General features: G+C 50.0%; 11 protein-coding genes across 11 annotated transcripts; 7 read left to right on the top strand and 4 right to left on the bottom strand.

Moving 5' to 3' along the window:
* Window positions 1–425: 425 nt before the first annotated feature.
* On the top strand, window positions 426–2,258 carry M437DRAFT_73584 (alpha-glucosidase; the record flags this gene model as incomplete). The annotated part of the gene is made up of 2 exons (XM_041026055.1): window positions 426–592; window positions 647–2,258. 2 exons carry the CDS (start codon window positions 426–428, stop codon window positions 2,256–2,258), a joined length of 1,779 nt encoding a protein of 592 aa, XP_040881670.1.
* Window positions 2,259–2,649: 391 nt separating this feature from the next.
* On the top strand, window positions 2,650–4,626 carry M437DRAFT_73583 (uncharacterized protein; the record flags this gene model as incomplete). The annotated part of the gene is made up of 2 exons (XM_041026054.1): window positions 2,650–4,170; window positions 4,366–4,626. The coding sequence occupies 2 exons, from the start codon at window positions 2,650–2,652 to the stop codon at window positions 4,624–4,626; spliced, it is 1,782 nt and encodes a 593-aa protein (XP_040881669.1).
* A 981-nt stretch (window positions 4,627–5,607) lies between these two features.
* On the top strand, window positions 5,608–7,628 carry M437DRAFT_73582 (MFS general substrate transporter; the record flags this gene model as incomplete). Its single annotated transcript, XM_041026053.1, has 7 exons — window positions 5,608–5,848; window positions 5,900–6,102; window positions 6,152–6,193; window positions 6,452–6,657; window positions 6,709–6,880; window positions 6,936–7,024; window positions 7,073–7,628. 7 exons carry the CDS (start codon window positions 5,608–5,610, stop codon window positions 7,626–7,628), a joined length of 1,509 nt encoding a protein of 502 aa, XP_040881668.1.
* Window positions 7,629–7,804: 176 nt separating this feature from the next.
* M437DRAFT_73581 (glycoside hydrolase family 5 protein) lies at window positions 7,805–9,193 on the bottom strand (the record flags this gene model as incomplete). The annotated part of the gene is made up of 1 exon (XM_041026052.1): window positions 7,805–9,193. One exon carries the CDS (start codon window positions 9,191–9,193, stop codon window positions 7,805–7,807), a length of 1,389 nt encoding a protein of 462 aa, XP_040881667.1.
* Window positions 9,194–14,248: 5,055 nt separating this feature from the next.
* On the bottom strand, window positions 14,249–14,653 carry M437DRAFT_73580 (uncharacterized protein; the record flags this gene model as incomplete). Its single annotated transcript, XM_041026051.1, has 1 exon — window positions 14,249–14,653. One exon carries the CDS (start codon window positions 14,651–14,653, stop codon window positions 14,249–14,251), a length of 405 nt encoding a protein of 134 aa, XP_040881666.1.
* A 1,302-nt stretch (window positions 14,654–15,955) lies between these two features.
* On the top strand, window positions 15,956–16,609 carry M437DRAFT_73579 (uncharacterized protein; the record flags this gene model as incomplete). Its single annotated transcript, XM_041026050.1, has 3 exons — window positions 15,956–16,090; window positions 16,212–16,376; window positions 16,448–16,609. 3 exons carry the CDS (start codon window positions 15,956–15,958, stop codon window positions 16,607–16,609), a joined length of 462 nt encoding a protein of 153 aa, XP_040881665.1.
* Window positions 16,610–17,936: 1,327 nt separating this feature from the next.
* M437DRAFT_43576 (uncharacterized protein) lies at window positions 17,937–18,637 on the top strand (the record flags this gene model as incomplete). The annotated part of the gene is made up of 3 exons (XM_041020770.1): window positions 17,937–18,192; window positions 18,257–18,365; window positions 18,442–18,637. The coding sequence occupies 3 exons, from the start codon at window positions 17,937–17,939 to the stop codon at window positions 18,635–18,637; spliced, it is 561 nt and encodes a 186-aa protein (XP_040881664.1).
* Window positions 18,638–19,057: 420 nt separating this feature from the next.
* On the top strand, window positions 19,058–20,857 carry M437DRAFT_82647 (FAD/NAD(P)-binding domain-containing protein; the record flags this gene model as incomplete). The annotated part of the gene is made up of 2 exons (XM_041027788.1): window positions 19,058–19,121; window positions 19,179–20,857. The coding sequence occupies 2 exons, from the start codon at window positions 19,058–19,060 to the stop codon at window positions 20,855–20,857; spliced, it is 1,743 nt and encodes a 580-aa protein (XP_040881663.1).
* A 522-nt stretch (window positions 20,858–21,379) lies between these two features.
* Window positions 21,380–23,647, bottom strand: M437DRAFT_64279 (uncharacterized protein; the record flags this gene model as incomplete). Its single annotated transcript, XM_041024400.1, has 2 exons — window positions 21,380–23,271; window positions 23,332–23,647. 2 exons carry the CDS (start codon window positions 23,645–23,647, stop codon window positions 21,380–21,382), a joined length of 2,208 nt encoding a protein of 735 aa, XP_040881662.1.
* Window positions 23,648–23,959: 312 nt separating this feature from the next.
* Window positions 23,960–26,040, bottom strand: M437DRAFT_43556 (uncharacterized protein; the record flags this gene model as incomplete). Its single annotated transcript, XM_041020764.1, has 4 exons — window positions 23,960–25,418; window positions 25,476–25,841; window positions 25,901–25,940; window positions 25,992–26,040. The coding sequence occupies 4 exons, from the start codon at window positions 26,038–26,040 to the stop codon at window positions 23,960–23,962; spliced, it is 1,914 nt and encodes a 637-aa protein (XP_040881661.1).
* A 359-nt stretch (window positions 26,041–26,399) lies between these two features.
* On the top strand, window positions 26,400–26,824 carry M437DRAFT_14070 (DASH complex, subunit Dad2; the record flags this gene model as incomplete). Its single annotated transcript, XM_041018745.1, has 3 exons — window positions 26,400–26,544; window positions 26,593–26,652; window positions 26,703–26,824. Coding segments are annotated over 3 exons (327 nt in total), but the record flags the coding sequence as incomplete, so codon positions are not given.
* Between the last annotated feature and the right edge of the window lie 263 nt (window positions 26,825–27,087).

The raw sequence follows: 27,087 nt of genomic DNA, 5'->3' as shown, positions 1-27,087 counted from the left end.
ACACCAAGGGATGCCAGCTGAACGGGTGCCAAGCTGAGGGACGCGAACGTTCGGGGATTCGGCCAAGCTGGTGCCGCGGCTCGTTTTACTCCTTCAGGCCTCACCACTTGAGTCTGCATCACACAACCAAATCGTAGTCTCGAATAGTTCGGATCTTGAACTGTGATTTGCAAACGTGATGAGAGCGAGCGAAGATGCGCGCGTCGCAAACTAGACCAAATCCCCGTAGCCCCAAAGTAACGTTGCTCGAAAGGAGCAAACTGCCCACCCGCATTTGCAGATCCTACCACTCCCGACAATATAAGATGCTGTCTTCTCCAGCTGACAACGTTTGATCCTGGAATCTGCCATCGTCACTCACTGACTTCGTCCACCCTGTGCCCACAAACATTGGACAATCATCACAACTTTCTACCAGAAGCAAAATGGCGAATGTTCCTCGACCATGGTGGAAAGACGCCACAGTCTACCAGATCTACCCTGCGTCATTCAACGACAGCAACAATGATGGCATCGGAGATATTCCCGGCATCGTGCAAAAGTTGGATTATATCCAGTCTCTTGGTGTCGAAGTCATTTGGGTCTGCCCCATGTAAGCAGCTTCTTTGAGATCTCTTTCTGCTCGCGTTGCTAAAATAGATCCTAGGTATGATAGCCCTCAAGTCGACATGGGCTATGACATCTCCAACTATGAGGCAGTCTATCCTCCATACGGCACTGTTGGCTACATGGAGATTCTGATCAAAGAGACTCATCGTCGCAACATGAAAATCATCCTTGATCTTGTCATTAACCACACATCAGACCAACACGCCTGGTTCCAAGAATCGCGATCATCCAAAGACAACCCGAAGCGCGATTGGTACATCTGGAGACCTGCCGTGTACGACAGCAACGGCAACCGTAAACCTCCAAACAACTGGCGTAGTCTTTTCGGAGGTTCGGTCTGGCAATGGGATGAGCATACTCAAGAATACTATCTTCATCTCTTCTGTACTGAGCAACCGGATGTCAACTGGGAAAATCAGGAAACACGTCAGGCAATCTACAAATCCGCCATGATCTCATGGCTCGATAGAGGAGTTGATGGCTTCAGAATTGACACTGTCAACATGTACAGCAAGCCTATGGACTTCCCAGACGCTCCCGTTCAAGATCCTAACGTCCCATGGCAAGACGGTAGTCTTCTGTTCTGCAACGGACCAAACATGGATAAGTATCTGGACGAGATGAACGCAATCTTGGTTCGTTACAACGCAATGAGTGTGGGAGAGTGTCCAGCGACACCTGACCGGGCCCGTGTACTCGCTTATGTCTCAGAGGCAGCGAAGAAGTTGAACATGGTGTTCCAATTCGATTCGGTTGATGTCGGACAGAGCAGGCCATCCAAATATGACACTGCTCCATTCAACTACACCTTAGCAGACGTCAAGGGCGCCATCTGTCGCACTCAAAGTCTGCTTGATGGCACAGATGCATGGACAACAAGCTTCATCGAAAACCACGATCAAGCCCGCAGTATCTCGCGCTTTGGCAACGACTCACCTCTCTGGCGCACACGCTCTGGAAAGATGCTTGCCATTCTCTTTGCGTCGCTGTCGGGGACACTGTTCGTGTATCAAGGCCAAGAAATTGGCATGATCAACATGCCCAAGGACTGGCCCATCGAAGAATACAAAGATGTCGACAGTATCAACTTCTACTCTGAGATGGTTCAGCGACACCCTGGAGATGAGGCGGCACATGCTAAAGCCAGAGCTGGATTGCAACACTTGTCTCGTGACCATGCGCGAACTCCAATGCAATGGTCTCCACAATTCAACGCTGGCTTCACTGACAAAGATGTTGAGCCATGGATGAGGGTCAACACCAGCGCACAAGAAGGCATCAATGTCGAAGAGGAACACGAAGACCCCTCAAGTGTCTTGAACTTTTGGCGCCGCATGCTCAAGGTCCGCAAGGCCCACGCTGAGGTGCTTGTGCATGGCAATTTCCAGCTGGTGGACGAAGATAATGAGAAAGTCTTCTCGTTCGTCAAGACATCACTGGACGGCAAGACGAAGGCTCTTGTTGTTTGCAACTTCTCTGATGTCGAAAATCGATTGCCTGGTGTTGACGGCATAGACACAGTCTCAGCCAAAGTAGTCCTTGATAACGTGTTTGATCAGCAACAAAATGATACCCCTGTCGAAACAGGAGCTGGATATGCATCGCAGTATTTGCAGCCATGGGAAGCGCGTATCTATATGCTTGCTTAGGAGACCGGTAGATGGAGGAAAGCATGTAGTTGATATTCATAGTCTACCCCATATAACTTCTTATATATGAGCTTCTCATACAATGTGAGCAGGTACACTGCAGTGTAGCATAGGAATGACTACTTCCGGGAAATGATGGCATCGGCTGAGAGCATTTCACTGCGGGCTACCTCAATGCTCCTTCTCCATCGGTATGGCAATTGTGCATGCTGGTAGTATCTCACCCTCGTACCTTCTCATGGGAGAACGAGTCAATTGTGTAAGCAGGGTTGTACCTGCAACATCAATCTCGTAAACTCGGGGGCCGTTTCCAAGACTCCGTGCCACCTCTCATTTTCTCTCTGCTACACTAACAACATCATGCCAGACATGATGCACATCAAAGTGTGAGATGTCGACCGAGGATTCCACCAAGGAGAAAAAGTTTCCATGCGATCAATGTCGGCGGCGCAAGGTCAGGTGCAATTATGCTAAGCCATGCGATCGATGCAAGAGTCATAACCTACCGTGCGCGTTTGAGTCCATCAGAAAACGACGAGGTCCGCGGCCAGGAACAGGCAGGGTTATCAATGAGTTACGAGACTCGTCTCTGTCGCAGACGACAGAATCAGCACCACTTCACAATTCGGATACGTCTCAAATAGACAACACCGAGCAAATATTTGGGAGCCATCAATCTACCACCGCAGCTGGTCCAAATCATGTCGCTGGCACAGATCACATATCTACCGGTATACCAGAACAAATTCGGACTTTACATGCAGGACTAAATTCTCATGATAATCAATCATCGCCACAAAGCTTTATCGATGATGCATATTTCACATTCAATGACTTTGCTCAGAACGTGCTGTCATCAACGCTTCCGCTACAAGGTCAGAGATTGACAGGAGATTCTTCCCTATCCTCAATCTGGAGCCGACTCGAAGATGCAGCTGTTGTTGATCACGAGATGTTCTCCACTGGCACAAGCTGGTACGAGATCGAGCATGGTGTCAACCTCTTTTTCGACAAGATGTATGCTGTATATCCAGTCGTGGACGAGGGGTACCTGCGATCACTTTTGGACAATCGTCAATCTCTACAGGGGTCTGAGCAAAGGCTTTTATGGTCCATATGTGCCCTCACCTTGATGGCCGTGGATGCCTGGCCCACAATGACTCTGGACAAGAGGACCCTTGCTGCCCGAGGGTACATTCGACAGTGTCTTCAAGATCGGATATCCTCGTCTTATATCGAGAATGCTTCAGTTGAAGATGTTTTGACCTCGCTCTTCATTGCGGTCACATACTTCGATCTCAAGTGTCGCAAGAACTCCTGGTTCTATGTCAGGGAAGCTATCACCTTAGCTCAGGCAGCAGGTATGGATACCGTTGGGGGAGACCTGATGTTGCAGCCATCCGAGAGACTCCGCAGACAACGCATATATGCACTGTTATATGTTAGTGAACGCGGTGCTTTCATACATGATACACTTCCTGTCAGTATACTTTCCGCACCAGAATTGCTCTGCGATACACTGCCAGGCGAGGATCCTTCAATCTCAACTGGTCTAAGCATGTTATTCCAACTATTCTCCTTGCTTGACCTGAATTATATCCAGGCTAGAAGCAAGCTTTCTCTGTCTGGAGGTACCGACAGAGAGTACGTTGAGCTTGCTATGTTGCAGGACCAGCTTTGTCGTGTTCTGGAGCTAGCCAACGTATCTGAAACACAACGAGCCGACGTCCTGATCACGCAGCAGTGGCTCCGACTCATGGTCTGGCAGACTGCTCTCAGGCTCGGGCTGGTTTCTTCAGCGTCTATGAATCCCTCGTACTCTTACGACTATCCTATACAAATTGCCTCTTCACTACATGAAGTTTTGAAGACGCTTTCCTCAAGTGCCATTGAGGTACACGGGCTGGGTATTGTAAGTCATCAATTCCATTTACACTCTCCGCAAGCAAAGCGTTGTCAGATTGTAGCTGTAACAATGCACGAATTGCGAGATCCAGTCAGATGACACGCTCCTGGTGTCAATCGCTCTGGCTTGTAGTGTATTGTGCATTGTGGAAATCTCCAGCATAAAAGAGACCAAGAAATCGTTGACTGACTCTGCGAACAGTTCGAAAAGCAATTCGAGATTGCCTACTCCCTGCTCGACGCGTTGACACTCTCTGACGGTACCCAGTCGCCTCAACACCACGAGACGCTCCGATCGCTTTTAGAGTCTCTGTCTGCCTCACCAAAATCACGAGATGTCTATGTCCGCATCCTTCAAAACAAGATGGGACAGGACAGTTCGCGCAAGAACGATCGATACATTCATTTGGCTAATGTACAACTTCTGGTTGATGATCGCTTGAATCAGCGTGATTCTCGGTAACGAGCAGGAACATTCTGAGCTACAAGATCTCGATCGTAGAGCTAGGCGTCAGTCTCTGGAGAATTTTTTGCGGTACCCGCTCTGTATACATATGTCACTTTCATCAACCGGAGCAATTCCCTTGTATACTAGTCGAGCGGGCTACCCATTGACACACATCTAGCGATTTATATCGCAGCGAACCCTGAAAGCAGTGTTGCTGGGCCGACAGACACTCAAAGAAGTAGATGTATTTTGTGGCGTTCGATATTCGGTTTGTGTATGGGAAAGAGCTACGGTCGGGCTCTTGCTTACGCCAATGGAACAACGAGTGCGTCGTAAGGGTCGGCCACAGAGGACCGACGTGTGGTGTGAGTCACTACCACTTCCATCAATGCCGGACAGTCACAGTCAAGTCATGAGGAAGATATACAAGAGCACTCCACGACAGCATGGAAGGTGTTACCTAACATATTGCTGTCGCTCAAATGGCTGTCGGAAGACATGTGCTATCAATGTCGCTGGCTTATCCCCCGCATGTACTAGGCTCAATTTGGTCAGCTCCTCCGCTCTCATGCGGAACTCCTATTGGCTGCCGGCATCAGCGATATCTCCCGGTCGCTGCCATTTAGGCAAAAGTGGCCGCGGCCAGAAAGAGCGGCTCCTATCTCACAGTCTGACGCTTGTACCTTCCTCGAGATTTTGCGCCGAAGACTGCCGCTACAAGCCGCCCAAAATTCGAGGAAGGTCCAAGGTGAAAACGGCCTTCTTTTGCCCATCATTCAACATGACTTTGATAGTCCGGGGCAAACTATGGACCCGCGTGGCACTTGAACCCAGATTCCACTGATAATACGCACAGGTCAAAGCGATGGGGACTATCATTCTGGGGTAACCTAATGCTGTTCGATGTCTTATAAATGTCGTAGCGAACCTCAATCAAGCTTCTGTCTTGCAGTCTTTCCACAATCACTGTACTGGTAGCCATACTACACTCTCACAATGGCATCACTCGCTGCTGCTCCCCCTAACACACATGCTGGTGGAGACGACGAAGCTCTCAGAACACATGGAACGCTCCCAATGAACGAACCGCCAGTCTATGCCGATGAAAGGGTGAACATGGAGGAATACAAGAATGCTGTACCATGGTGGAAGAGGATATACCAAGACAGTTTCACACAGATGATGCTTCTGTCCATGCAGAGTTTCTGTGGCCCAGCCATGGCAGATGCCATCGCTGGTAGGCGACCTCCCATACTCTGCTTTTCAATACAGGACTGACCATCGATAGGTCTCGGTGGCGGTGGTCTTGCCTCGGCTAAGACAAACAATATTAGCAATGCTATAAACTACGTTATGCTTGCACTGGTCTGCTTCCTGGGTGGACCTCTTGTGAACAAGCTCGGTGTCAAATGGGCTCTGGTCATCGGTGCCATGTCGTTCCCAATCCAAGGCTCATCGTACTACTGCAACAGCAAGTTTGGCAACCAATGGGTACGACTTATACTCAATCAACAAGAGAAACAGCACTAATGCTTCGCAGTACATCATCTTTGGTGGCTTCATCTCTGGCATCGGCACAGGGGTAAGTATACGACGCTCAAGTCAACAACCGTTACGTGTGGTCTCAAACTCCGGTCCGGAAGATCAGTCCTCCATTGCATTGCAAGATGCTATTTGAGGTTGAGGAGGAATCTGTTGAATGCCTGTCGTCGCCAGCGGACGGGCAGGCTCTCGATAGAGGCCTCCGGCCATTCAAGCGGCACTCTACTATGTGACGGTTGTTGCAGTTGCAGTGCTCCATTGTCCAAATGAGAAACTATGCTAACTGAGCCCTTAATAGGCGTGGTACGTTGCTGAATCGGGAACTATCATGTCGCTCGCGCCTTCAGGAGCTCGTGGAAAGTACCTGGCATTCTGGATTGTGGCCCGCAACCTCGGCCAATTAGTCGGAGGTGCCATCAACTTGTCCAAGAACCACCTGAAGGGTGCTGAAGCTGGTGTGACTCCTGATACATACGTCGCTTTCTTAATCATCGAATGTCTTGCGTAAGTGTTCTCAGCCTTGAACTAACATAATCGACATACTGACAATCTTAGACTTCCATTCGCCCTCATGATCTCTCCTCTCGAACGTGTCGTCCGATCAGACGGTACTCGTATCTTGGTCTCTGAGAAGGTTGGAACTAAGCAGGAGTTCAAGCTCATCAAGACTACTATAACTTCTAGCTTGATCGTCTTGTCCGCATTCTGGGCTATTTGGTCGTTCTTCGTGAGCAATCACCATATCCTATCATCCCGTGAGAACCATGCTAACACTCTTCTAGTACTCGGGTACATGGAGCACTTACCTTGGAATCTACTTCTCCGTCCGCGCCCGTGCCTTGTCCTCCTTGATTTCACCATTCTTCTGCATGTGAGTACAATTGACCCATGGATTTGTTCTGTATACTGACCATCACAGTGTCGGATGTTTTGGTCTTGGCTTCATTCTCGACATGAAGAGCCTTAGTCAACGCCAAAGAGCGCGTGTCGGTCTCTTCGTAGTCGTCATTCTTAACCTTGGCGTCTACATCTGGTCTATCATCATGCAAGTCAAGTTCAACGCCCACGACCCTGGCAGAATTGACTGGGACGATTCACTATACCCCTCAGCCTTCTTGCCTTATTTCTTCGTCCAGACTACTGGCCCTCTCTCACAGTCATACATGTACTGGCTGATTTCGTCTTTCGCGACTGATGCCCAGGCAAACGTTCGTAACGGAGCTGCCTTTAGATGTCTTGAAGCTGTGGGACAGGCTATCAGCTACGGCATGAACACACAGACTGAAGCTAGCCCTCTTATCGGCTTCTGTGTCAGCTTTGGCCTTATGGCATTGGCGACTGCTCCAATGATCTTGTTGACCAACAAGACTCCTGATCGCATTCCTGCAGATGTTATTCTTGAGGGACAAGAAGCACTTGATGCAAAGATTGCTGGGGAGCCCGAAGTCGTGACTGGCAAGATGGACCAGAAGTAGAACGCCTAGATGGATATATCGTTTGCTCAGTATATGTAATGGATGTAGATGAAATGATTTCATGAATTTTTCGCATATGTACAAATAACTTTGCGCCTGTTTCCTGTTTCCTACTCTCAAACCTGTGAACTATAGACAAATTGGCATCTTTAAAGTGATCCGCACTCTCCACACATCTAGCAGTAGCTCTGATCGATGGTGTTAGAAACAACACCAGCGTCAGCAAGACCCTCCCAAGACCAGTAGTCCTGGAGTTTACCCTCACCATCAACGCCATCAACAGCGTTCAGCATCTTGCCGTTCCAGAACGCACCACCAGAAGCGTACTTCTGGTAAGCATAGACCTGGGTATCGTACAGAGTCTTTCTGTTGCTCAGAGTGTTGTTGTAAAGCGTCTGGAGGGACCATTCGCCGATGAAGACAGGGAACTTGCCGTCGCCCTGGCCGATGTACTTGGCCTGGCCACACACGGCAGCAGGGACGTACTGGGAGTAAGCGCCAGCAGCAGCGAAGAAGTAGATATGCGAGTCGATAACGAGGTTGGTGCCAGCAGGGTAGAAGGGAGACCAGAACATCTCGCTGAAGAACGAGTCCTGAAGCATCAGAGGGATCCTCTTGTCGACCTTGGCGATACGAGAGAGGACGCCATTGATGTATGTGTTGATCCAATTGACACCGGCATCAGTGAGGCCTGCAGGGGTAGCGAAACCCGCAAAATTGTCGCTAGCCTCGTTGATTGGAGCAATGGTGAAAGCGTACTGGCGGCCAGAGGTCTTGATGAAGTTCAGGATGGAGTCAATCGCCTTGAAGCTGTAGTTAAGATTGGTGCTGTTTTGGAACCAACCGTCGTGGCCAAAGGCTTCACCGATGCCCAGGGTGTTGACGCCACCAGGCAGAGAGTGCAGACCGATGATAACGTGCATGTTGTATCTGTCGATGGCGTAGTTGGTAAGGGCTCTGAGGTAGCCCTGCTGGTTACCAGAATAGAGTCCGCTGCCAGGGACCTTAGTCCAAGCGGCATAAGTGCTAGGTATTCTGAGGGTATTGATCCCCTTGGCACCCATCTTGTCAATGTCGGCAATAGTGAAGAAAGAAGCATAGCGCTTCTCAAGGATAGGTCCGCAGACTGAGAAACCAACGGTCGAACACCAAGTCCACTCGTCAGGGAATGAGCCTACGTTAGCAGCCCACCATTCAGTGTCGTAGTTCTGCTCAATCTCCAACCAAGCGCCGAGGTTAACACCGTTGGCTTTGTAGGTAGACCAGTTGATGTACTGCCTTCCAGGCTTCGACCAGTTGCAAAGTTGGGTGAATCTCTTAGCGGCGACCTCGATGGCATTGATGGTAAGAGCGGCAGAGTTCAGGATTTGGCCGTGCTGATTGGCGTTGGTTTGCAAGACACAGCCAAGAGCGGCGACTTGCGAGGCCAGGTCATTGGCAATAGTGGAAGTAACAGTGGTGATGACATTGTTCGTAAGGCTGAGTATGTCGCCGATCAAACTGGGAGTAGGAGCAGCAATGACTGCAGAGCCAGAGGCAGCAACAAGGAGAGTAGAAAATCTCATTATATTGATATATCGGGTCGAAAGGAAACAGAGAAGATGAGATGCTGAGTGTGAATCTGAACGAAGCAGGAACAATGTATATATACTTGACCATCGAGATACCAGGTCAACTCACCGCAGGGTGGTAGACCCCGATGATTTCCTTACTTGAACATATCGAGGTGTTTACTTAGGGCATAAGAAGCTTGCCTTGACGGCTTGACGACCTCCTAGCCATAGATATCTTCTTCGGCGACAGATCTAGAAAGCGCTTTAGGGCAGCAAAGCTACAGCAGCATTCTCCTCGCAAGTGCCACCTCTTATGTAGTGGTAGCGAGGTTTTTACGAAAGCATATCAAAGGATGGCGGCGTTGCCAATGCTTCCAGATCACGCTAAAAGTTTTCCACGTGATCTTCGCCTTTCTGCCCGTATTTCCCTGGGGAAAGCGCCGGCAAGTCTTTGAGACATTTTGACAGCAACTGGCAGATGGGAACATACCACTGCTGCTGTTCAAGTAATTCCTGGAAACTCACTACTTCGTGAAGCCAATGGACAGCTCGATCTCGGTAGAAAAGCATGTGGTAGCTTTCAATCGTTGTTCGACATCTCTCAAAAAGACGTTTTAACAGAGTCGTGCCTGAGCCAAGTTTAGCAATTCGCGATGTTACAACACGAGCTTTAGCTTATAACAACCGAGCGACCTGCCCAACCACCGAACCAGAACACACGTTCTGCAAGACAATGAATCAATCCAGCCCACTCTGAGAGACGTGATCAAGACCCCTCAAGAACAACACAGCGTATACATCCTCCGTTCTGAGCTTAGACCTTCGAGAGAAGCGGTGCAAGAATCAACGATCATCTCAATCGCAATAAATGCGAAGAGAGTAATTGCGATTTTCTTGTTTGCTGATCTGTGCTGACTTCGGCTTTGGTATAAGGTGATTTGTGATCACGCCCTTTCAATGCGAAGACAACGTTCGGTCAAATCTCATCGAAGTCGATATGGCTGAATATGCTACTATGGTCACTTGCGAGTCGCATTATGAGTAATCTTGCGAGATCTACGAGAATCTCTCTGCAGTCCGCCCTGGAGGCTATTGCTCTGACAAAAGCTCCCTGGACCGCTGAAGAGCTTAGACCTATGCAGTCCTGCTCAATCTCGCAAAGGATGACCTGATGTGGCGAGTGAAAAAATTACTGAAGTTGAGTCCAAACACATGAACCAGCAGTAAAGCTCTTCGTTAGGCAGCTAGCGAGCACGAGAATGAAGATTCTCATGAGAACAGTCAGTCCATCCGAGACATCGAACGATGGCTTTGACCCGTCTGCATCTGACATTCGTCTCGATTTTAACCTTCATGACGATGTCGATTCGTCGAGACTGTGACCCGTCAAGGCTGGAGTAGGCTGGGTGAGAAGCTCTACCCCTTTGGTGAGCAAAGGCAGTGACAGTGGTCGAAGAGGTTAGATCAAAGCAGGAATATCACACATGAATATTAGGATGACTTCTCAACGTCGTACCTGTGATGTTACCTGATCACATTGTGGCTATTCTGTAGATCATCACACACGTCTTATATCAGCTAATGACTTTATGAAGGTATCATATCACAAGTGAATCTAGCCCAACACATTTTTTATCCTGGTTTAAAGATAAACCAAGGAGATTGCATTGATGTTACTGATATGAGATATGCCATCTAGTGTTTCAACACCATGGCTGAGCAATGTAGACAGCTTGTTACATAAGATAGCGGCCAAGCATCTCTAACTTTGGCTGTCGTGCCGTTCCCGATGATTAGATCACTGTTGCTACGCAGGTCATCTACCTTTGATGCATCTCTTCAAGCTCTGAGTAAAGGAAGACACAATCGCACTCTAGAGAATAGCCAAGCTACTTGCCTTAGGATATCATCATGTTGAATAACATGCAGGTTTTTTTCAGCCTCACCTCTGTCAGCAGGGGTAAACCAAAGCCGAGATCGCTGTCAGCACGATAACGATGACACGAGGTTCTCATGATAGCGGTCAGTCCGGTCATGAGCCCTAGACCTCCCCAGAGCCCAGACTAGATCCCAGAAACAAGCCTTTCCTTGTCCCAGATACAAGCATTCCCTTGTCGCGCCAACCCCAGGAATGCAGACTCGAAAAATTCCGAACTACGAACCATGGCCGAGTCACAATTTGTACCTGGTTGTCGAGACCTTGTTGTGGCTTGTTGTCCGTTTCCTGCGCGGCAGGCAGTTACGGCAGTAAGCAGCGGCAAGAGGAAAGGTCTTTTTCTCCTATTCTTGCTGGTCTCGCTGCTCGCAACTGTTCCCTCTTCTGCAAATGGTTTGGGATGAACCTACACATGAAATTTCTCCGAGCCCATCGGGTCCTATAGTATATTGCGTAAACGGGTGGCTGAGATGTACGCGTTGATCGTTCCTGCATATCTCTTACTGCGGAGGAAAGAGAAGATCTAGACGCAAAGAGACCCTGAAACAGATAAGAGCTGAAGTCAGGAAGGAAATCGTTGAGCAAACCGAGGAGTTGAAAGAACCTTGGCCCTTGCAAGATCTGTGGAGTCTCAGATTCTACCCGAAGATCGTGCGCTCACGGAGGCATTGTCGGTGAGCCAGTTTATGGAAAGACAAAGAGACAAATTGTGAGTGAACACCTACCACAAGTGATCCGAAATGGTCTAGGGCTAGGGACTTAATATCTCCTGTAATCACCTCTCTAATTGCAGAACTACGTCTTGAGTTAACCTTTCTAGCGAGCCGTGTATTGCAAGATTGAGAGGGATATGCTCGGTCGAGAGAAAGGGCCATACCAATCTCGTTAGCCTTCTTCTCTGTTACATTCTCTCACTGATCCTCGGCTTCAGTTGTCGTTGTTCATGCTCACAAGGTCTCGTGCTCTAGATCCTTTTCAAGTCAACCAGATTGCCAATCACAAGGCTGTGCCATGTTCCGGATCGTCCATCTGCCGCGGGTATCGCGGAGATCTTTGTTAAGCACAGCTATGGCCAGGGGTTGTTGCCCAGAAGCAGCAGTTCCATATTTTGTGCAAGGATTAGGGAGGAGAACAGAGTTGCACAAAGGGGGGCCTGCCGAGCGCGACCAAAAGGCAAAGTCGTCGATGCTTTTTGCGGTTTGCGGGAGGAGAGACAATCAGCAAGAGAGTTTGTGAGTTTCTCCGGGCTCCGAGGGCTGATCACTTGGGTCTTTTGCCTTCATCTGTGACTCAAAGACTTGTCACGTAGACTCGCGGTCACCGCCAGTCGTTCACGTGTGGTTTGCGATTCAGACGTTTCCTTCGCAGCGATGGAAGATGGATGAAGGGAGATAAGACTCGAAGATCACTGATCTTAGTCGCTGTTGGTCTGTCCTTTTGCATGCCAGTGAGTGTTGGTCTGGCGTGCGCTCATTGGCTGCGATTGTCCTCAATAAAGCCCCCCACTCCATAGTTACCTCGATATAGGTACAAAGAAGAGCTCTGGGCATCAAGCGACAACGGGCAGCTACGCGCTCTGCTGTGGGGTCTGCCAGGGACTGTCCTTCTCCGCATCTTGGACCGCTTGTAGCGGCAGGGCGATGTCAATTGGCCAATCACACCAGGCACGGCATGGACGTGGAGTGAAAGTCTTGCCATCATCTCAACGGACATGCGCGGACGGTCCGTCTACCGACATGACACGATGGAAGAGAAAAAAAGTCGTTGCAACGAAGCGAAAGCTCTGACTACCCAGCGGTATACCACAAGAAAATTGTTCATTTAGGCAAAAGATCTCTCCTGACTGTCACCCTTAATTGCTACGTAGAGGCTCCATAGAGCGAAAGACTCGGCCGGCACCGGCACCGCTCCCGTGTCGATAACACTCAGAGACATCATTGTCGTTTGCCGGTGGCTGCGACCCACGGCCCGAATGACTCTTTACCCGTCACGGAGTCGCCGATATGGACTCAAGAATTGAGTTTTTGACAACGCCGCAGGAGATGGACTCCACTCTCCACATCCTCTTTTGAATTCGCGACTCAAACAAAGTCGCGGAGAGCGTCACCGCTGACGGGACCAAGCGCTTGCCGCCGGCCACGACTCATGGAAATTGGTTTTTCGTCAAATCAAAACCTCAAACGCGTTCATACGCACCCGAGAACCTTTTTGACTGAAGAAAAATTCGAAAAAGCCCCTTTCGTGAGTGGCGCTTGGCCAGAGCAACGAAAGCTCTACCCTTTTCTAGCCTTGCGACAGAATGGCATGGAAAGATTTTGCTGTTGCTCTGGCGAGCTATCGCTTGGATAGTGTTGGTGCTTTCTAGGGGTGAAACATTCGTTGAAAGGATTTTGGAAGCGGGAACCGCTGTTCGTGCTTTCCAACGAGCGGCAGATTTCTTGGTGTGCCAATGAGCAAGAGGTACGTAGGTATTTTGCTACTTGGTACACGTGCGGGGTTCGTTGGCCGCTGGGGGTAGCTTCCAAAAATGAGAGGGACCAACGACATCCAGGCTGTGCGAGGTAGGGCGTGCAATGAGGGCGTGCACAGTGGCATCTACAGAGAAAACTTGGAAGAGATTGTGGTTCGTGATTGATGATGATGATGAAATTTCTGTGTAGCAATGATGTGCTATGTATGCAAAGATGAGAAGAGAAAACAAAGTCCGCCATCCTTGATATTTGTTGACAGAAAAGTAATAGCAATGGGTATCCTCTCGAAAAGAAATGCAACCGATGTAATGATGAAAATGTTTTGATGACAAGCGAATGCATCCTGTGATCCCTTTTCCTACATCCCATCCTTGTTCCCACCATGCTAGTAAAGTTTTCAATTGCGCCTTTATAGTCCGAAATGTTTTGACTTTTTTGTGATACAACAAATGCAAGGAGATGAGAGTCCGAAAATGATTGGTCGCTGTGTAAAGTAGGAGAAAGCAGATACAATGGCTGATATGCCAGCCAGTGATGATTCGTTGAGTCGTACAGAGTGAAGTGCTGAAGATTTGTTCTGGTCGAGATGACAGTGCGGGATTCGTAAAGCGTCGTAAAGAACAGCCAGCGTCAAAGCTCTAGCCGTTGTGTGGAAGAGCATCAGTGGCTGCTCAATGAACGCCTCTTCATCTCTCGCGTCTGATCAAAGGCACTGACGTAGGTCTGAAGCTCTGTGCGTGCTTGCTCTGAGATGGTGGTGGTGATCGTCTGGCTGCCTGCCGAGGATGACAACGAGCTTCGTGATGATGATGGTGACAGGGCACGACGAGGTGATGATGACTCGGTGAAGGTAGGCTTGAAGCTGAAAGCCTCAGGAAGCTGGAAGCCATTTGGGCCAGTAGGGAAATATGACTGAGAGGTTGAGTCCATGGCAGGAGTGAAGGGTGATGAAGGTGTTGATGAGCCAGCCTTCTCAAGGTCGGCCAAGCGGCAAGCTTGAGAGCAGTAAAGACCTTCGCTGGTTTGCTTGTCGCAAGCAAGGCAGAAGTCAAGGAAGCAGTCCATGATGATGGTTGTGTTGAGTTGTGGTGTGAGTGTGTTGATGAAACGACCAAGGATGTTGGAAGAAATGTTTCTCTCTTATGTATTGCAAGAGATTATCAAGGTAGGACGTTGATGGTTATGAGCAATGTGGGAAATGAATCATATAAAACGCCCGGACCTTATGGTGTGAGTAAGAGGTATGATGTGACTCAGACCGAAGAGATCGAAGATGCAAGAAGTTGGTAAGCGGCGTCGAAGCTTGTCACAGAATGTTTCGATGATGTGCGATTGCGACAGAAATTGCTGGAAAGATGGAAGAAGATGGTTGCCTTGGGGGTAGATGATATGGGTAGGGGAGGGGAAGAGGGCGGGCATGGCAACATATAACATCTTCAGGCACACCACTGGCGTGCCCACGCCATGGATCAGCAGATACATTGGCGTATGGGGCTGTTGTGCATGCACCCTGCTGGACCTCTCCCGCTCTTGCGCTCTCGACCCTCACCTGCATGCGCCCAATTCAAAGCCACCCCGAAACCTTCTGCGTGGGGGTTTCGGACAGCGGAGATTCTGGCAGGATTCGTTGTTCGGGTAGGATTAACAACGTTTATCTGTTCTTACCCTTTTCCGTTCATTCACTATCGACTTTCACAAATCATCCCCCTTCAGCTCTCGACAGTCTGTTCCTGATGCACAGTACAGTCACACCAGCGACTTCGCAGCAGAAAGTCATTGCACTTGTCACAGTACGGCCGCGATCGGCAAAACGTCCTGTTGCTTGCGTGATGTCCGTTTGGCTCCGTAGATTTTCATGTATCCTTGTCTTGGCTCCTGTCGAGGGATGGCGTGTGTGCGTGCTCGACAGAGTTTTCTTAGCGTGAAAATCATCCGGAGCGCCTTGTCATGCGCGAATAGCAGCAGCATTCCGTTTGGGGACGGTTGGCCTGCAGCCCCAGCTCACTGCTCACGAGGCATGAACGGCACTGGAATGATGAGCAATTCAATCAAATTTAGTTCCTCAATCATTGCCTGTCTGCTGAAGAGTGTTGTGAACAATTGTCTTGTGTTTGTTGATCTCACCGTTCGGGTTTCGGGCGGCGCCAGGCTAGCCGAAGTGATCTTCTAGTGTTGGGTTGGATTGTTGTCTTGTCGCTTTGGCTGTTGCCTTCAGGCTTCACCTCTTCTTCGTCCTAGTCAGTGGTCGTCGTCGACGTCGTCGTCACAGCCCGCCACTTCTCTCACCTTGATTGAGGCCATCCTAGTACTTCTGAAACCACCTTGATATCCACAGCTCACAGCAGCCAATGGCATAGTTGTGCACAAATGCTATGCATCGATTTCTCCGCTCTTACGTTGCTTTGGTTTCAAGTTCTTCCTGCATGCAGGTGCAAGAAGCTCGCTCCAAGCGATGCATTGAAACCACCCGGTAGTAACTGCCTTGCTTACTGCTGCTCACTTGTTTGTTTGAGCTGCTTCCCTGCCGGTTCATGCTCCTCGTAAACCCCCGAATCAAAGGTCTCGCGGATAGACAAATCTCACACAATGCTTGTCTTGGATGGGATAATCCACTCGAACTGAGACGCCAAATGCCTCGTCGGACCGCCACGGCGAGTTGAAGCTAGCTCCAGCGTCCAGACATGCTGCATGCTTTCTGAGGGGCTGTTTCGGTACCTCGCTTGCCCTGCTTAATCAAGTGCCAATGAGGCTGGAGAGTAACCCCCACGCTACTGATTGCGCATATTGTGTGTGCCATATTTGACGCTCATCATCTCATCCTCCACAAGATTCTCAATATATGGCGCAAGAACTAAAAAGGCCACCAGGTGGTCAAGGTCCCGTCATATCACAATATATGCAATTCACGCTTCTGGTTCAAGCACAGCAGGCAAGTTCAAACTGCCAGGCATTGCATGCGGCAATTGCAAACTGCAGCAACCAGCATCAATGCTTCATGACGTCCGTGTATTCTGCCTCTGACCCAGCGTTGTGGCACATTTGAAGCAGATGCACTCCACTCCTTCGGCCCTCATACCAAGCCTGAGGAAGACTAGCTGCAAGAAGTCGACCCCAAGAAGTTGTGCAACGGGAGGGACTGCCAGGATCGACCACAGAGCACGCACGCGCTGTGTCTTACGAGCATAACCGATCAAGCGAGGCTGTGGGAACCTATGAGCTCTCGTGGATTTCGCTCGTCCACTATCCGCCGAGGGTGTGTCCAAGCAAAGGTGCACTTGTGGCTGTTATCTTGAATTTCCTTGGAGCCAATGGTTATTTGCATGCAGCAGTGGTATTTCCGCTTGGGATGGTACCTGCTGGCGCTAACAGCTGTCAAGATTAGAGCCGGTCCGGGCCCTTGCCCTTCTTCGCTGATCTATCATGGACCGTGGCCATTGGACATCAAGGTCGTCTTCAAGGTACAGCCTTGCCATGGCACTACTGCTGCCCGTGATCATCATGTAGTCAACGATTGCTTCCAACGAAAAGCAGACTGATATCAACCAAGACGCCAAGGTCATTCCTCCTCGATCTCTTCCACGCTAGAGAGATACTGTATACAGCCACTATACAAGACGGCTATCGCGGACCCTCGTTGACGGGAAGCACGACATTGCTAGATTTCGTTATCGTCGGCCGCGTGGCGCTTAACTCGACCCCTCTTTTCACGATAGTTGCGATGATGCGTTTTCGAAATTGCTTATCGCCATGCTTAAAGGACTGGCAGTGCTTTACGCTTGAAGTCGAATAGATTAAAAGCGCGGGATGATAGTCGTGTCCGTGTTTGGACGAGCGATACAAAAGACGGCAAAATCAGACGACCCCAATACGCCTGATAACAGCTGTTTTCGCCCCATACCTTCATGCAATGCTGGCTGATGGTATGCATCAGAGCACTGAGGGCAGAGGATGCAGTCGTCGAGCATTTGCAGTGCTCCACTTTTTGTGATCGTCCATCAAGGTGAGCTGTTCGTGACCGAGGTGGTCAGTGCCATCCAGCAGTAGCGATGGCGATCACCAGCAGCACTGGCCCTTGCCAATTTTGTGTGCAATTCTTCTTCGTTCCTCGTAGGTCAAGGACATACAGATTCGTGATATTCAGCTTGAGATGAATACCAATTTTTTTTTTTGTCTGCCATGAACAACTGCCGTTGCCCAACAATGTGCTGTGCTAGCGAAAGTTAAAGAACGACGTCATATGGAGGCTCTGAATCCTCAAGCTATAAAGAACTCATCGCAATGTAGTGATAGGTGATACTGCTTGTTCGCCCCACGGATTACACGACTCACGACTTGTCAAACAACCAACATGGCATCCTCGACACCGCAGCCAGGCACGGTTGAGCCGCCCGTCAGCATCGACCGATTGACCAACAGTAACTGGACGAAGCCCGAATACAAGTTACCCATCCCATCGCTACAATTCCTGTTCCACCTTGAATGTGATATGGAATCTTTTAGACACATTGGGCCTGGCCCCCACGGTGACAGGTCCACTGTGATATTCAAGGGCGGCCGATTCGAGGGTCCACGCTTAAGAGGCAAGATTCTTCCCGGAGGTGGAGGTGAGCACAAAGTACCTTTTTCTGTGCCCAGTCGAAACAGATTTCCTAACCAATGGCTGTTTAGATTGGGAGGTTGTGAGGGACCATGACGGAGATCAGCAGACTGCCTTCTTGGATACAAGATACAACTTGGAAACACATGACGGCGCGGTGCTTTTCTTGCGCACGACAGGGTGAGTAGTGCAACCTTTGAAGCAAAATGCTGGCAACAGAAGATTCGAAACGGCATACTGACGTTGTGAGTCTCAGAACGAGAACTGGAAAGAAGGAAATCCTTGAAAAGCTGGGAGAGGGAAACATCGGCCCTGATCAATTCAGAATGCGTCTCAACCTCACCTTCGAAACTGGTGATCCGAGATACACCTGGCTCAACTCGGCTGTCTTTATCGCAAGCTCTGGACGCGTGGGTGACATGGTCATCTACGACGCCTACCAAGTCCTCTAAGCAGTTTGATATACCCTTTTATTTAAGCAATTGTGTGGTTCACATCTTCATCAACGAAATTGGTCGCATCGCACCCTTCAAGCAGATCGAGAGCTCGGAGGAATATATTGAACTTAATCTTGGGTACTAGTGCTCAATCAGGGAAGGTGGCCGCAAAGACCCCAGATTTGGCGTTGCTCAGGTCGTGATCTATGACGATGTTGTCTCCCATTTCCTGGCGGTCATGATGTGATTTTTGTTGTGCGTATGTCATTCTTTCACGCGCAAGGGTGGGTATACATGACCATTGAATGACCCGTTCGTTTCTTTTGTCGCGTGCAGCAAGAAAACTACATTGACTAGCTGCGACCCTTCGACCTTGCACACATGCCAGACGAAAGGCCTTTATTGACAAGTGAACCCTCTCAGACGCGGTACGACATGGGTCAACAAATGGAGAACCAGAAGAGAAAGAAGGTGTTGGTTGTCGGTGCTGGAGCTGCAGGTCAGTTCGACATAATTGAGACGAGTACCACAGAGCAGAATTGACGCGTCGAGACAGGTATGAGCTGTGCTCACCACCTCGCCGAACAGCCCGACAAGTTCGACGTCACGCTCGTGGATGCTGTTGACTACTGCGGTGGTCAAGCCTACAGTATCCCCATCGACAAGAACAGGTACGGCGCCAGCTGGCTCAACCAAGGTGTCCAAGGCGGCTCGTACATCTTCCACCACACCATGACCATGTTCGCTCGCCAGGGACACCACGCCGATCCCGTCAAGTTGCACGTCTCATTCGGAAAGGACGAGCAGTTTTGGACCAACGTATACTCGACCATGATGCTCAAAAAGCACGAAAAGGAGGTCAGACGCTTTTACTACATGATCAAGATGATCCGTTGGTTCGAGATCTTCTTCGCCCTCATCCCCATCAAGCATGTGGTCAAGCTCTTCATGTTCTCTGAAGAATTCGCCAATGTCGTTGCTTTGCCCATGGTCGCTCTCTTCCTGGGTACTGGAAACTACGCCCCCGAAGTACCGAGTATGGTTCTGGAAAGACTGTGCACAAGTCCCACATACGGTATGTGGTTCCCAACAGACAAGGCCAGTGTAGCCAGCAACATGCCCCCTATGGTTGTGTTCCCCAACTTCAGCGAGTTCTACAGCGACTGGAAGACCAGTCTCGAGAAGAAGGGCGTCCACGTTCGCCTCTCCACCGAAGTCACCCAAGTCGTGCGCAGAAACAAGGATGGTGTCGATGTGAAGATCATCAAACGAACACCCGTCTCAGACGGCCACACTCAAGACAGCGCCTGGGTGCCCAATACAGTCGAAGGCTCCAACGGTGACCCCAACGCCACCGAAATCGAAGAACACTACGACGAAATCGTGCTCTGCGTGTTGACCGACACCGCCAAACGCATCCTCAAGCCCTGCGCAACCTGGCGCGAGAACAAAGTCCTCGGATCCGCAAAGTTCGCCAACGACATCACCATCACGCATTCAGATGCAGACTACATGCGCAAACATTACGAAATGGAATTTAACGAAGAGCAAGCCGTCACTTCACTCAACGGAGTCGACCAATCCTCGCGCGTCGAATTTGCACGCAAGAACTTCAAGCCCATGTATTTGATCAAGATGTACCCCAAGGACCTCACAAAGCTCGAAATGAGCTTCAACTGCTCAAACTACCAGTCGCAATTCCCTCCAGACACACCGCTCGACAATGCAGTCTTCCAAACTATTTTCCTGAACAAGGATAGGGATTCGCATCTCTGGTCTATCGACGAAATCGACGAGTCCAAAATCATTCGCAAGGATTGGTGGCATCAGTTGTGTCACAGTTTCACACACTATCTCTTTGTGGTTCCTTGGATGTGGGCACTCAACGGCAAGAACCACACACGATTTGCTGCTGCGTGGACTATGGTCAACGCCCACGAAGTCGCTTGTATTTCTGGTATCGCCGCTGCTGTGGATCTCGGAGCTACCTACCCTGAAGACCTCGAGCGCGATAGATTTGCTCTGTTGGCGTTTAGATTGTACTATTTGCTTGCGTATGGCAAGTGGTATAAGAAGAGAAACAGCGGCAAGAACAGCAAGGAGAGTTATTCTACTGGTCTTTATGGCTCGGTGTATCAGGGTCCTGGTGTTGCTAGTGAGGAGCGTACTTGCTGGAAGAAGGAAGTGGAGAACGGACGCTCGTTGAAGGATTTCAGCATGGCTAAGGCTGATTAGAGGGATGCTGCTGATGGAAGATATGGGATGAGATATAGATCAGACGCCCCTTTTCTGTACTAATAGTAGATATGGATGTATAAGTAAGGACCATTCGAAAAAAAGGTCATGAATTTTCTCAATTGCTTCGCTCTTCGCGTCGCTTACCTGGTTCGGCCGCAAGCAGTGTCAATCAATTCACCAACAGGCACTACACCACAACAGGTTCCTAGAAGCACGCACATCCTGTACTGCCCTTTCTGCAACTCTGGTAACACGTCTATGTCAAAATGAGGGAACACCGACCTCTACGATCTCAAAATTCGAAACTCGACGAAGGTTCATCAAGCGCAAGTCAAGGACAGGGTGATAGCTCCAGACAAGTCTCTTTGAATCGAGACAACATCCTGACACATACAGTACATTATCATCTCATGGATCTAGAGACTATTCTATGGCTCTCTCATCTATCTCTAGACCGCTCGATCAAACCCTCATCCATCCAAATCATTCTCATCTCACGCATCACCACCACCAAGCCTTCTACACCACAGCAGCAGCAACAGTCTTTCTCCTCTCCTCCTTCTCCTTCTTCTTAGCAGCCCACTCCCTACTAGCTTGCCTTCCTTTTTCCGCAGCCTCAGCTCTAGCTTTCTTGGCCGCATCTTCTTTTTCTTTCTTCTCCTTTTCTTCTTTTTGTTTTGCTTCTGCTGCGCGAGCAAAGACTTGTTTGCCTTTTGACGAGGAAGAGGAAGAGGAAGGAGCCATGCTTTGCCGTTTCGTCAGGGAAGTTGCTGCGCGAGGGGGAAGAGTGGAAGAAGTTGAGGCAGCAGGGTGGAAAGAGGACATGCGTTTTTGTGCCGTAGTGGTGGAAGAAGGGTCGCGAACACTGCTTGCCCTCTTCAATGCACTGTTATCACCAGAAGGCAAACGGGCCCTCGACGCATTCGTCTGTCTCACCTCCGCCGGTTTGGTCATTTTGGGCACTGGTCTTGCTTTAAACACTCCTCTCTCCTTTTCTCTTTTTTCCTCTTCTTCTTTTTGTTTTGCCAGTCTGGCTTCCTTTTGCGCTTTCATCTTGGCAGCAAACGCATCACTAGATAACTGGAACGTAGCTTTTGTGACTGGTTTCGTAGACTTTGGCGCTGCAGGCGGGATGTAAGTTGACTTTTGGGCAACACCACCGTTTTCCTCTTGTCGCTTTTGGCGTTCTTCTTTCTCGGCTTTGAGTTTTGCGGCGATGGCTTCGCCGGGGAGTTGGAAGGTTGAGCGGGTAGGAGCTTTTGTGGATTTGGGAGGTGGAGGGGGTTTGTAGGTTGGTTTTGCCGTGGTGCCGGATTCTGCTTGTCGTCGTAGTCGTTCTTCCTTTTCTGCTTTTAGTTTTGCTGCTATGGCTTCGCCTGGCAGTTGGAAGGTCGATTGCGTAGGTGCCTTGGAAGACTTAGGAGGGGGTGGAGGCGTGGGGAACGACATGGACATAGGACGAGGTTTAGAGTGAGGGATATTTGCGGGAGCTCCTCGCTCGGTGGACTGAGAAGAACCTGCTCTAGGAGCCATGCTGGGACGGACTGAAGCGCGCTTGACGGATGTAGTTCGCTTGATGGCTGCGCTCGTTGATGGCTCTGGGCGTGAAGGGGCAGCTATGGACTTGCGGACAACAGAAGACTGACGACCAAGCGTCGACTGTCTCACCGAGGACTTTCGGACAGGCTTCGAGGGTTCAGACTTGGAGGTTGCAGAGGAGGTATTTTTAGCGGTCGAGGAGGCGGGAGATTTATTTTCCTTGTGTTGAGATTTGGCCGTGCTGTCGATCGTGGGCTCTGTAGCATTGGCTGTCTGCTTCTCAGCCTGCTCAACAACTTCCTGCTGTGGACCAGTGCTCTCAGTGGCCAAGGTCGGCTGTTCAGAAAGTGGTTGTTCTGCACCAGGCGCAACTTCCGGCTCACTGAACTTCTGCTTTTTGGGCGAGACCTGGAGGGCTTGGAAGTGATCAATCAGACTGTCGTCTTGGCCCTCCTCTGCCTGTGAGCTCTCAGGTCTTGCTGCTGACGCTTCTCCGTTTACTCCAGGGTCATGATTCTCAATTTTCAGCTCAGGCTGTGATTGTTCGTCCTGTTGCGGTGTCTGCACTTGCTGCTCTTGTCCAGCACCCAGCGATTCAACATGCGTCTGAAGCCTGTCGACAGGACTAGCAACAACATCGCCAGCAGGAACCATATTCTCCTTGTTGGAAGTGCTCCTCATGTGGACAAACTCATTCTTGATGATGTTCTTGGCTGGTGTACGTTGAGGAGTGATATTGAGCAATGGTAGCTCGGTGGTGGGCGATCCAGCATCGACGTCTTTGTGAGGTGGTTGCAGTGTTTCGTCCTGATGGATTGAGATGTGGTTTGGCTTGTCGTTGTTGCTGGTTGAAGGGGTCGGTGCAGGAGTTGCTATACGAGAGCAGTTCGCAAGAGGTTCTTGAGCGTGGGCATGGATGGCTTCAGACATACCTTCTTGCTCGTCCTGCTGGCTGTTCTGCGCATGGCCATCTGTCTGCTCTTCATTCTTCTCCTTTACTATCTCTCCATCCTCGAGCTCTTGATTGTCAACAGGATCCTCATCGCTTTGTTTGCCAGGATCCAGATTCGTTGGCAATTCAGCCAATGCTTCACGCTCCTGGGGTTCTTCAATGGGCGTCGTAGAGCCGTTCTTCGTATCATCGTAAGTATGTTCATTATTGTCGTGGGTGGTGGCTGCAGGCTCAGCTACTTCTGCTTCGGCTTCAGCAGCCGCCAAAGCAGCTGCTTGAGCTCTAGTCATGCGCATCTTGAATTGATGTTTTTGATAAACTCCAATGCCAATGAGAGATGATTGACCGATGCGATACTGGCAAAAGAATGGACGTCCGGCGCGTAAGAGACAAGAGAAGAGAAGAGTCGCAATGTTACACAGGGGAGTGTTTCAGCTTGCGACGAGACCCTGTTGTTGCTGTGCCGCAACCGCGAATGTTTTTGTTGATCTTCAAACCCCGCAAAATCCTCCACGCGTTTCACAATCAAGAGATTCGACATGTGAACCACGTTCGAAATGACTCGTGGGCTGAGATATTCATCGTTATGATTTCGTTTATGCTCTATCTTAGACCATCATGCTGCGTCTGCGCGCTCCACTGCGGTCTACTCGCGCTGACCGAGGGGCCTTGCGAACTTCTGCCTCCTCCTGCTTCTCTTCTGCTTCCACCTCCACTTCTGCGCCGTTGCTTGATCGCTCACTGCTATCTGTCATAGATGAGTGCCGCCTGCTGTTTCGTTTCCGGCTTGCAGCACTCTCTTCCACATCAGATGAGTCTTTCAGCTTGTAAACTCCTGCATCCTCACCACTCTCCTTCTGCTTCTTGGACCCTGCCATCAATGCTGAAATAGCCCTGCCAGATGCTGAAGGTACCTTGCTGGTTTCGAATGTTCGTTCGTGCTCTCTGTCAACCTTTTGACCTAGCGGGCTTGGTGCTTCAGAGCCCATATCCCGTGTCAAAGATCCGTTCATATCATCTCCTTTGATTACGACTGTTCTCATCGTCTTCTTTTCCGATGTGGTAATGTTGCTGCTGATTCTTCGACCATTTGCATCCACCGCATCTGCTTTCGCTGCTGTAGGTCGGCGCATCTTGCTCACCAGGTTCGGTTCTGCATAGTTGACGGCTGCTCTGGCTCGTCGCGAAGGCCTACTAGCGCCATTCAGAGCAGCTGGTCCCGAGCTCATCGATTTCAGTCCTGATGGTGGTGGTGTATCTCTTCCTTCATCTCTTGCAGTCGAAGGCTCCGAGGGTGTAGGTGAAAAGAATTCGGGTAGTGGTGTTTTCGGTGCCAGATCCTCTATCTCTTCAACCGGCAGTTCTGATGGTAGAGCAATCTCGATTGTTCTCATGATTGTCTCTGGTTCACCGGCTGCGATTGTGACTGATTTGGTGGTCGGGTTCTTTGACTTTCTGCGATCAGTCGCCTTGACAGCAGGCTTGAGTGGAGCATCTTCCTGCTTCAAATCTCCTTTTCCTTTCGTGTTTCTCGACAGCTTCCGTGGGGAAACATTGACGCTCTTGTTGCCCAGGACCTTGCGCTCAGGCAATAAAGCTGGCGTCTCTGTATCCTCCAGGCTCTCCGCTGGCGTTGTGACTGGCTCGGTGTTCATGAAGTCGGCTGCCATGGAGGATCTTCTGCTGAACTTGAAATCATCTTTCACAACGCGCTTCTCAACCTCATCTTCAACATCGCGCATACTGAGCTTTCTCTTAGCGCTCGTTCGTGTGAGTTGTGGTTGTTCATCATCGTCGAGGTTGGGAGGAAGTAATGAGCTTCGTCGAAGCTGTAATTTCGAATCTTTGCGCTTTCTTCTCGTCTCCAGATTGACTGACAAGTTGGCTGGCAGAGACTCGTGGTCGGATGTAGGATTATCATCTTGCTCATCGTAATCGGGCTGGTCGATCTCGGTGGATAGAGGATCGAATTTTATCGGATCCTCATTGTCGAAATGCACGATTGGAGGTGGGCCAATATCAGGCGAAGGATTGCTGTGGTTGGAGAGACGGACGGCGTTTGTCTGACTGAATCTGGAGGTGTCAGGTTGAGGTAGACATTGACATAACAATGTTTGGACGTACCGCAGAGAGCCGCCGGGAGAGGATGCTTCTTCGGCAATACCATCCATTCTCGGGGCCTGCCCAGAAAGAATAGCAGCGGGGACCTCAGGCCGCCATGAAGAAGTGTCGTAAGATTTGTCTTGAGGAACCGAGGGATGGTTGTTTTGGATCTGGCCAAGCTCCGAGACGAGAGCACCGAACTCGAGCAGCTTAGCCTGTAGTTGATCCTTGACTGAGACGAGAGCAGAGTTGTCTAAACGAGGGCGAGTTTCAGACAGTTGAGCCTGAAGGTGGACGATGTCTTCGCGAAGGTCGAGGTTCTCGGCAAGCAATCGCGAGACTTCGCATTCAAGAGCACGGATGCGCAGACATTGCGCCGAGTTGTTCCTGGAAGATAGACGGTCAGATGGATTAAACCGAAGATCATTGTACTTTTGGGCGCATACTTGGCGAGCTCGCGGTTCTGTCGTACGAAGCGGCGCTTTACTTTGTATTGTCAGCATGGCTGTCAACAAGGTGAGTGGGAGAGAAACATACGAGCATCAACGCTCTCTGTTGGCAGAGGAGCTTCGTTGAGTCTGGCCATGAGGCGGGCGACGAGCTATTTGTCGAGGGGTGTATGGCGGCGTAGAGATGAAATTTGGTATGAGCAAGTCTCGAAGCATAAGCACAAGCACAAGCTGGCCGGCGTCAGTGCCTGACGCCGCTGTTTGTTTGCAGCCGTCGCCGTGGGCAACGCCGACTCGCGCTTCCACGCCAAGTCTGTCTTCACGACTCAGACAGACACTTTCAGGGCCAACCGTCAACATTGAATCCTCAAGAAGGTTGCGACCTGACCGACTCTCTTTGGTAGTTACAAACATCCACCAGCTCAGCGACATGTATCGACCTACAAGCAACCTTCCGTCGCATTTGCGCCAATCGTCTCTATCAACCTCGAATTCGCAAACATCCGCCCTGCAGCAGCGCATCAACGAGAAACGTGCCGAGCTCGAGAACCTCAAACAACTCCGCGAACTCAGTGCTGGTCTTGCTGGCCAAATGGAGCAGCTTGAGGAGAAGCTGTCTACGCTTTCAGATGGAACTCAGGGTGTGTCGTCATTCTTCTCTTCCCAAATACCGAAACTGATCCTTGCAGCCATCGCAACCGTTCTCTCCAACTGGCATACCGTGCTCAGAGCGATCCACATGGCTTCTGGTATGCTTTAACCCGATTCTTCCCCTATCACCTTGCTGACAAGAATGTAGCCCACATTGCAAAGCCCCAGCAAGACACCGAACACGAACCCGACGCAGACCTTCCTCTGCCCCAGACCCTTGTCAGAATACCCATGCAGCATGTCGATCAATCCGAACCTACTCAGTCCGAGAATGGCGATGATTCAACCGTCAAATGAGAAGCCGGAAAGATATGATCCTCTATTCTTTCCCAGACAACCCCAGACGAACGCCTGAAATGCAGTATACGAAGCAATTCTCATAATCTGCTCTCGCATACAAGATATTCCGCGCATGACGATATCCAAAGGAGACACCTCTTGCCTTTCAAGAAATAAGCCCTCAAAGATCATGGTGTCTTGCGGGTGGGATGTCAACAATGATTGGAAATAAAGGGATGACTTTTTTCATGGTC

The sequence above is a fragment of the Aureobasidium melanogenum genome, assembly GCF_000721775.1.
Source record: "Aureobasidium melanogenum CBS 110374 unplaced genomic scaffold scaffold_5, whole genome shotgun sequence".
In the NCBI taxonomy this organism is placed as follows: domain Eukaryota; kingdom Fungi; phylum Ascomycota; class Dothideomycetes; order Dothideales; family Saccotheciaceae; genus Aureobasidium; species Aureobasidium melanogenum.
The sequence above is the reverse complement of the archived record's forward strand: the minus strand, read 5'-3'. Positions and strand labels throughout refer to the sequence as shown.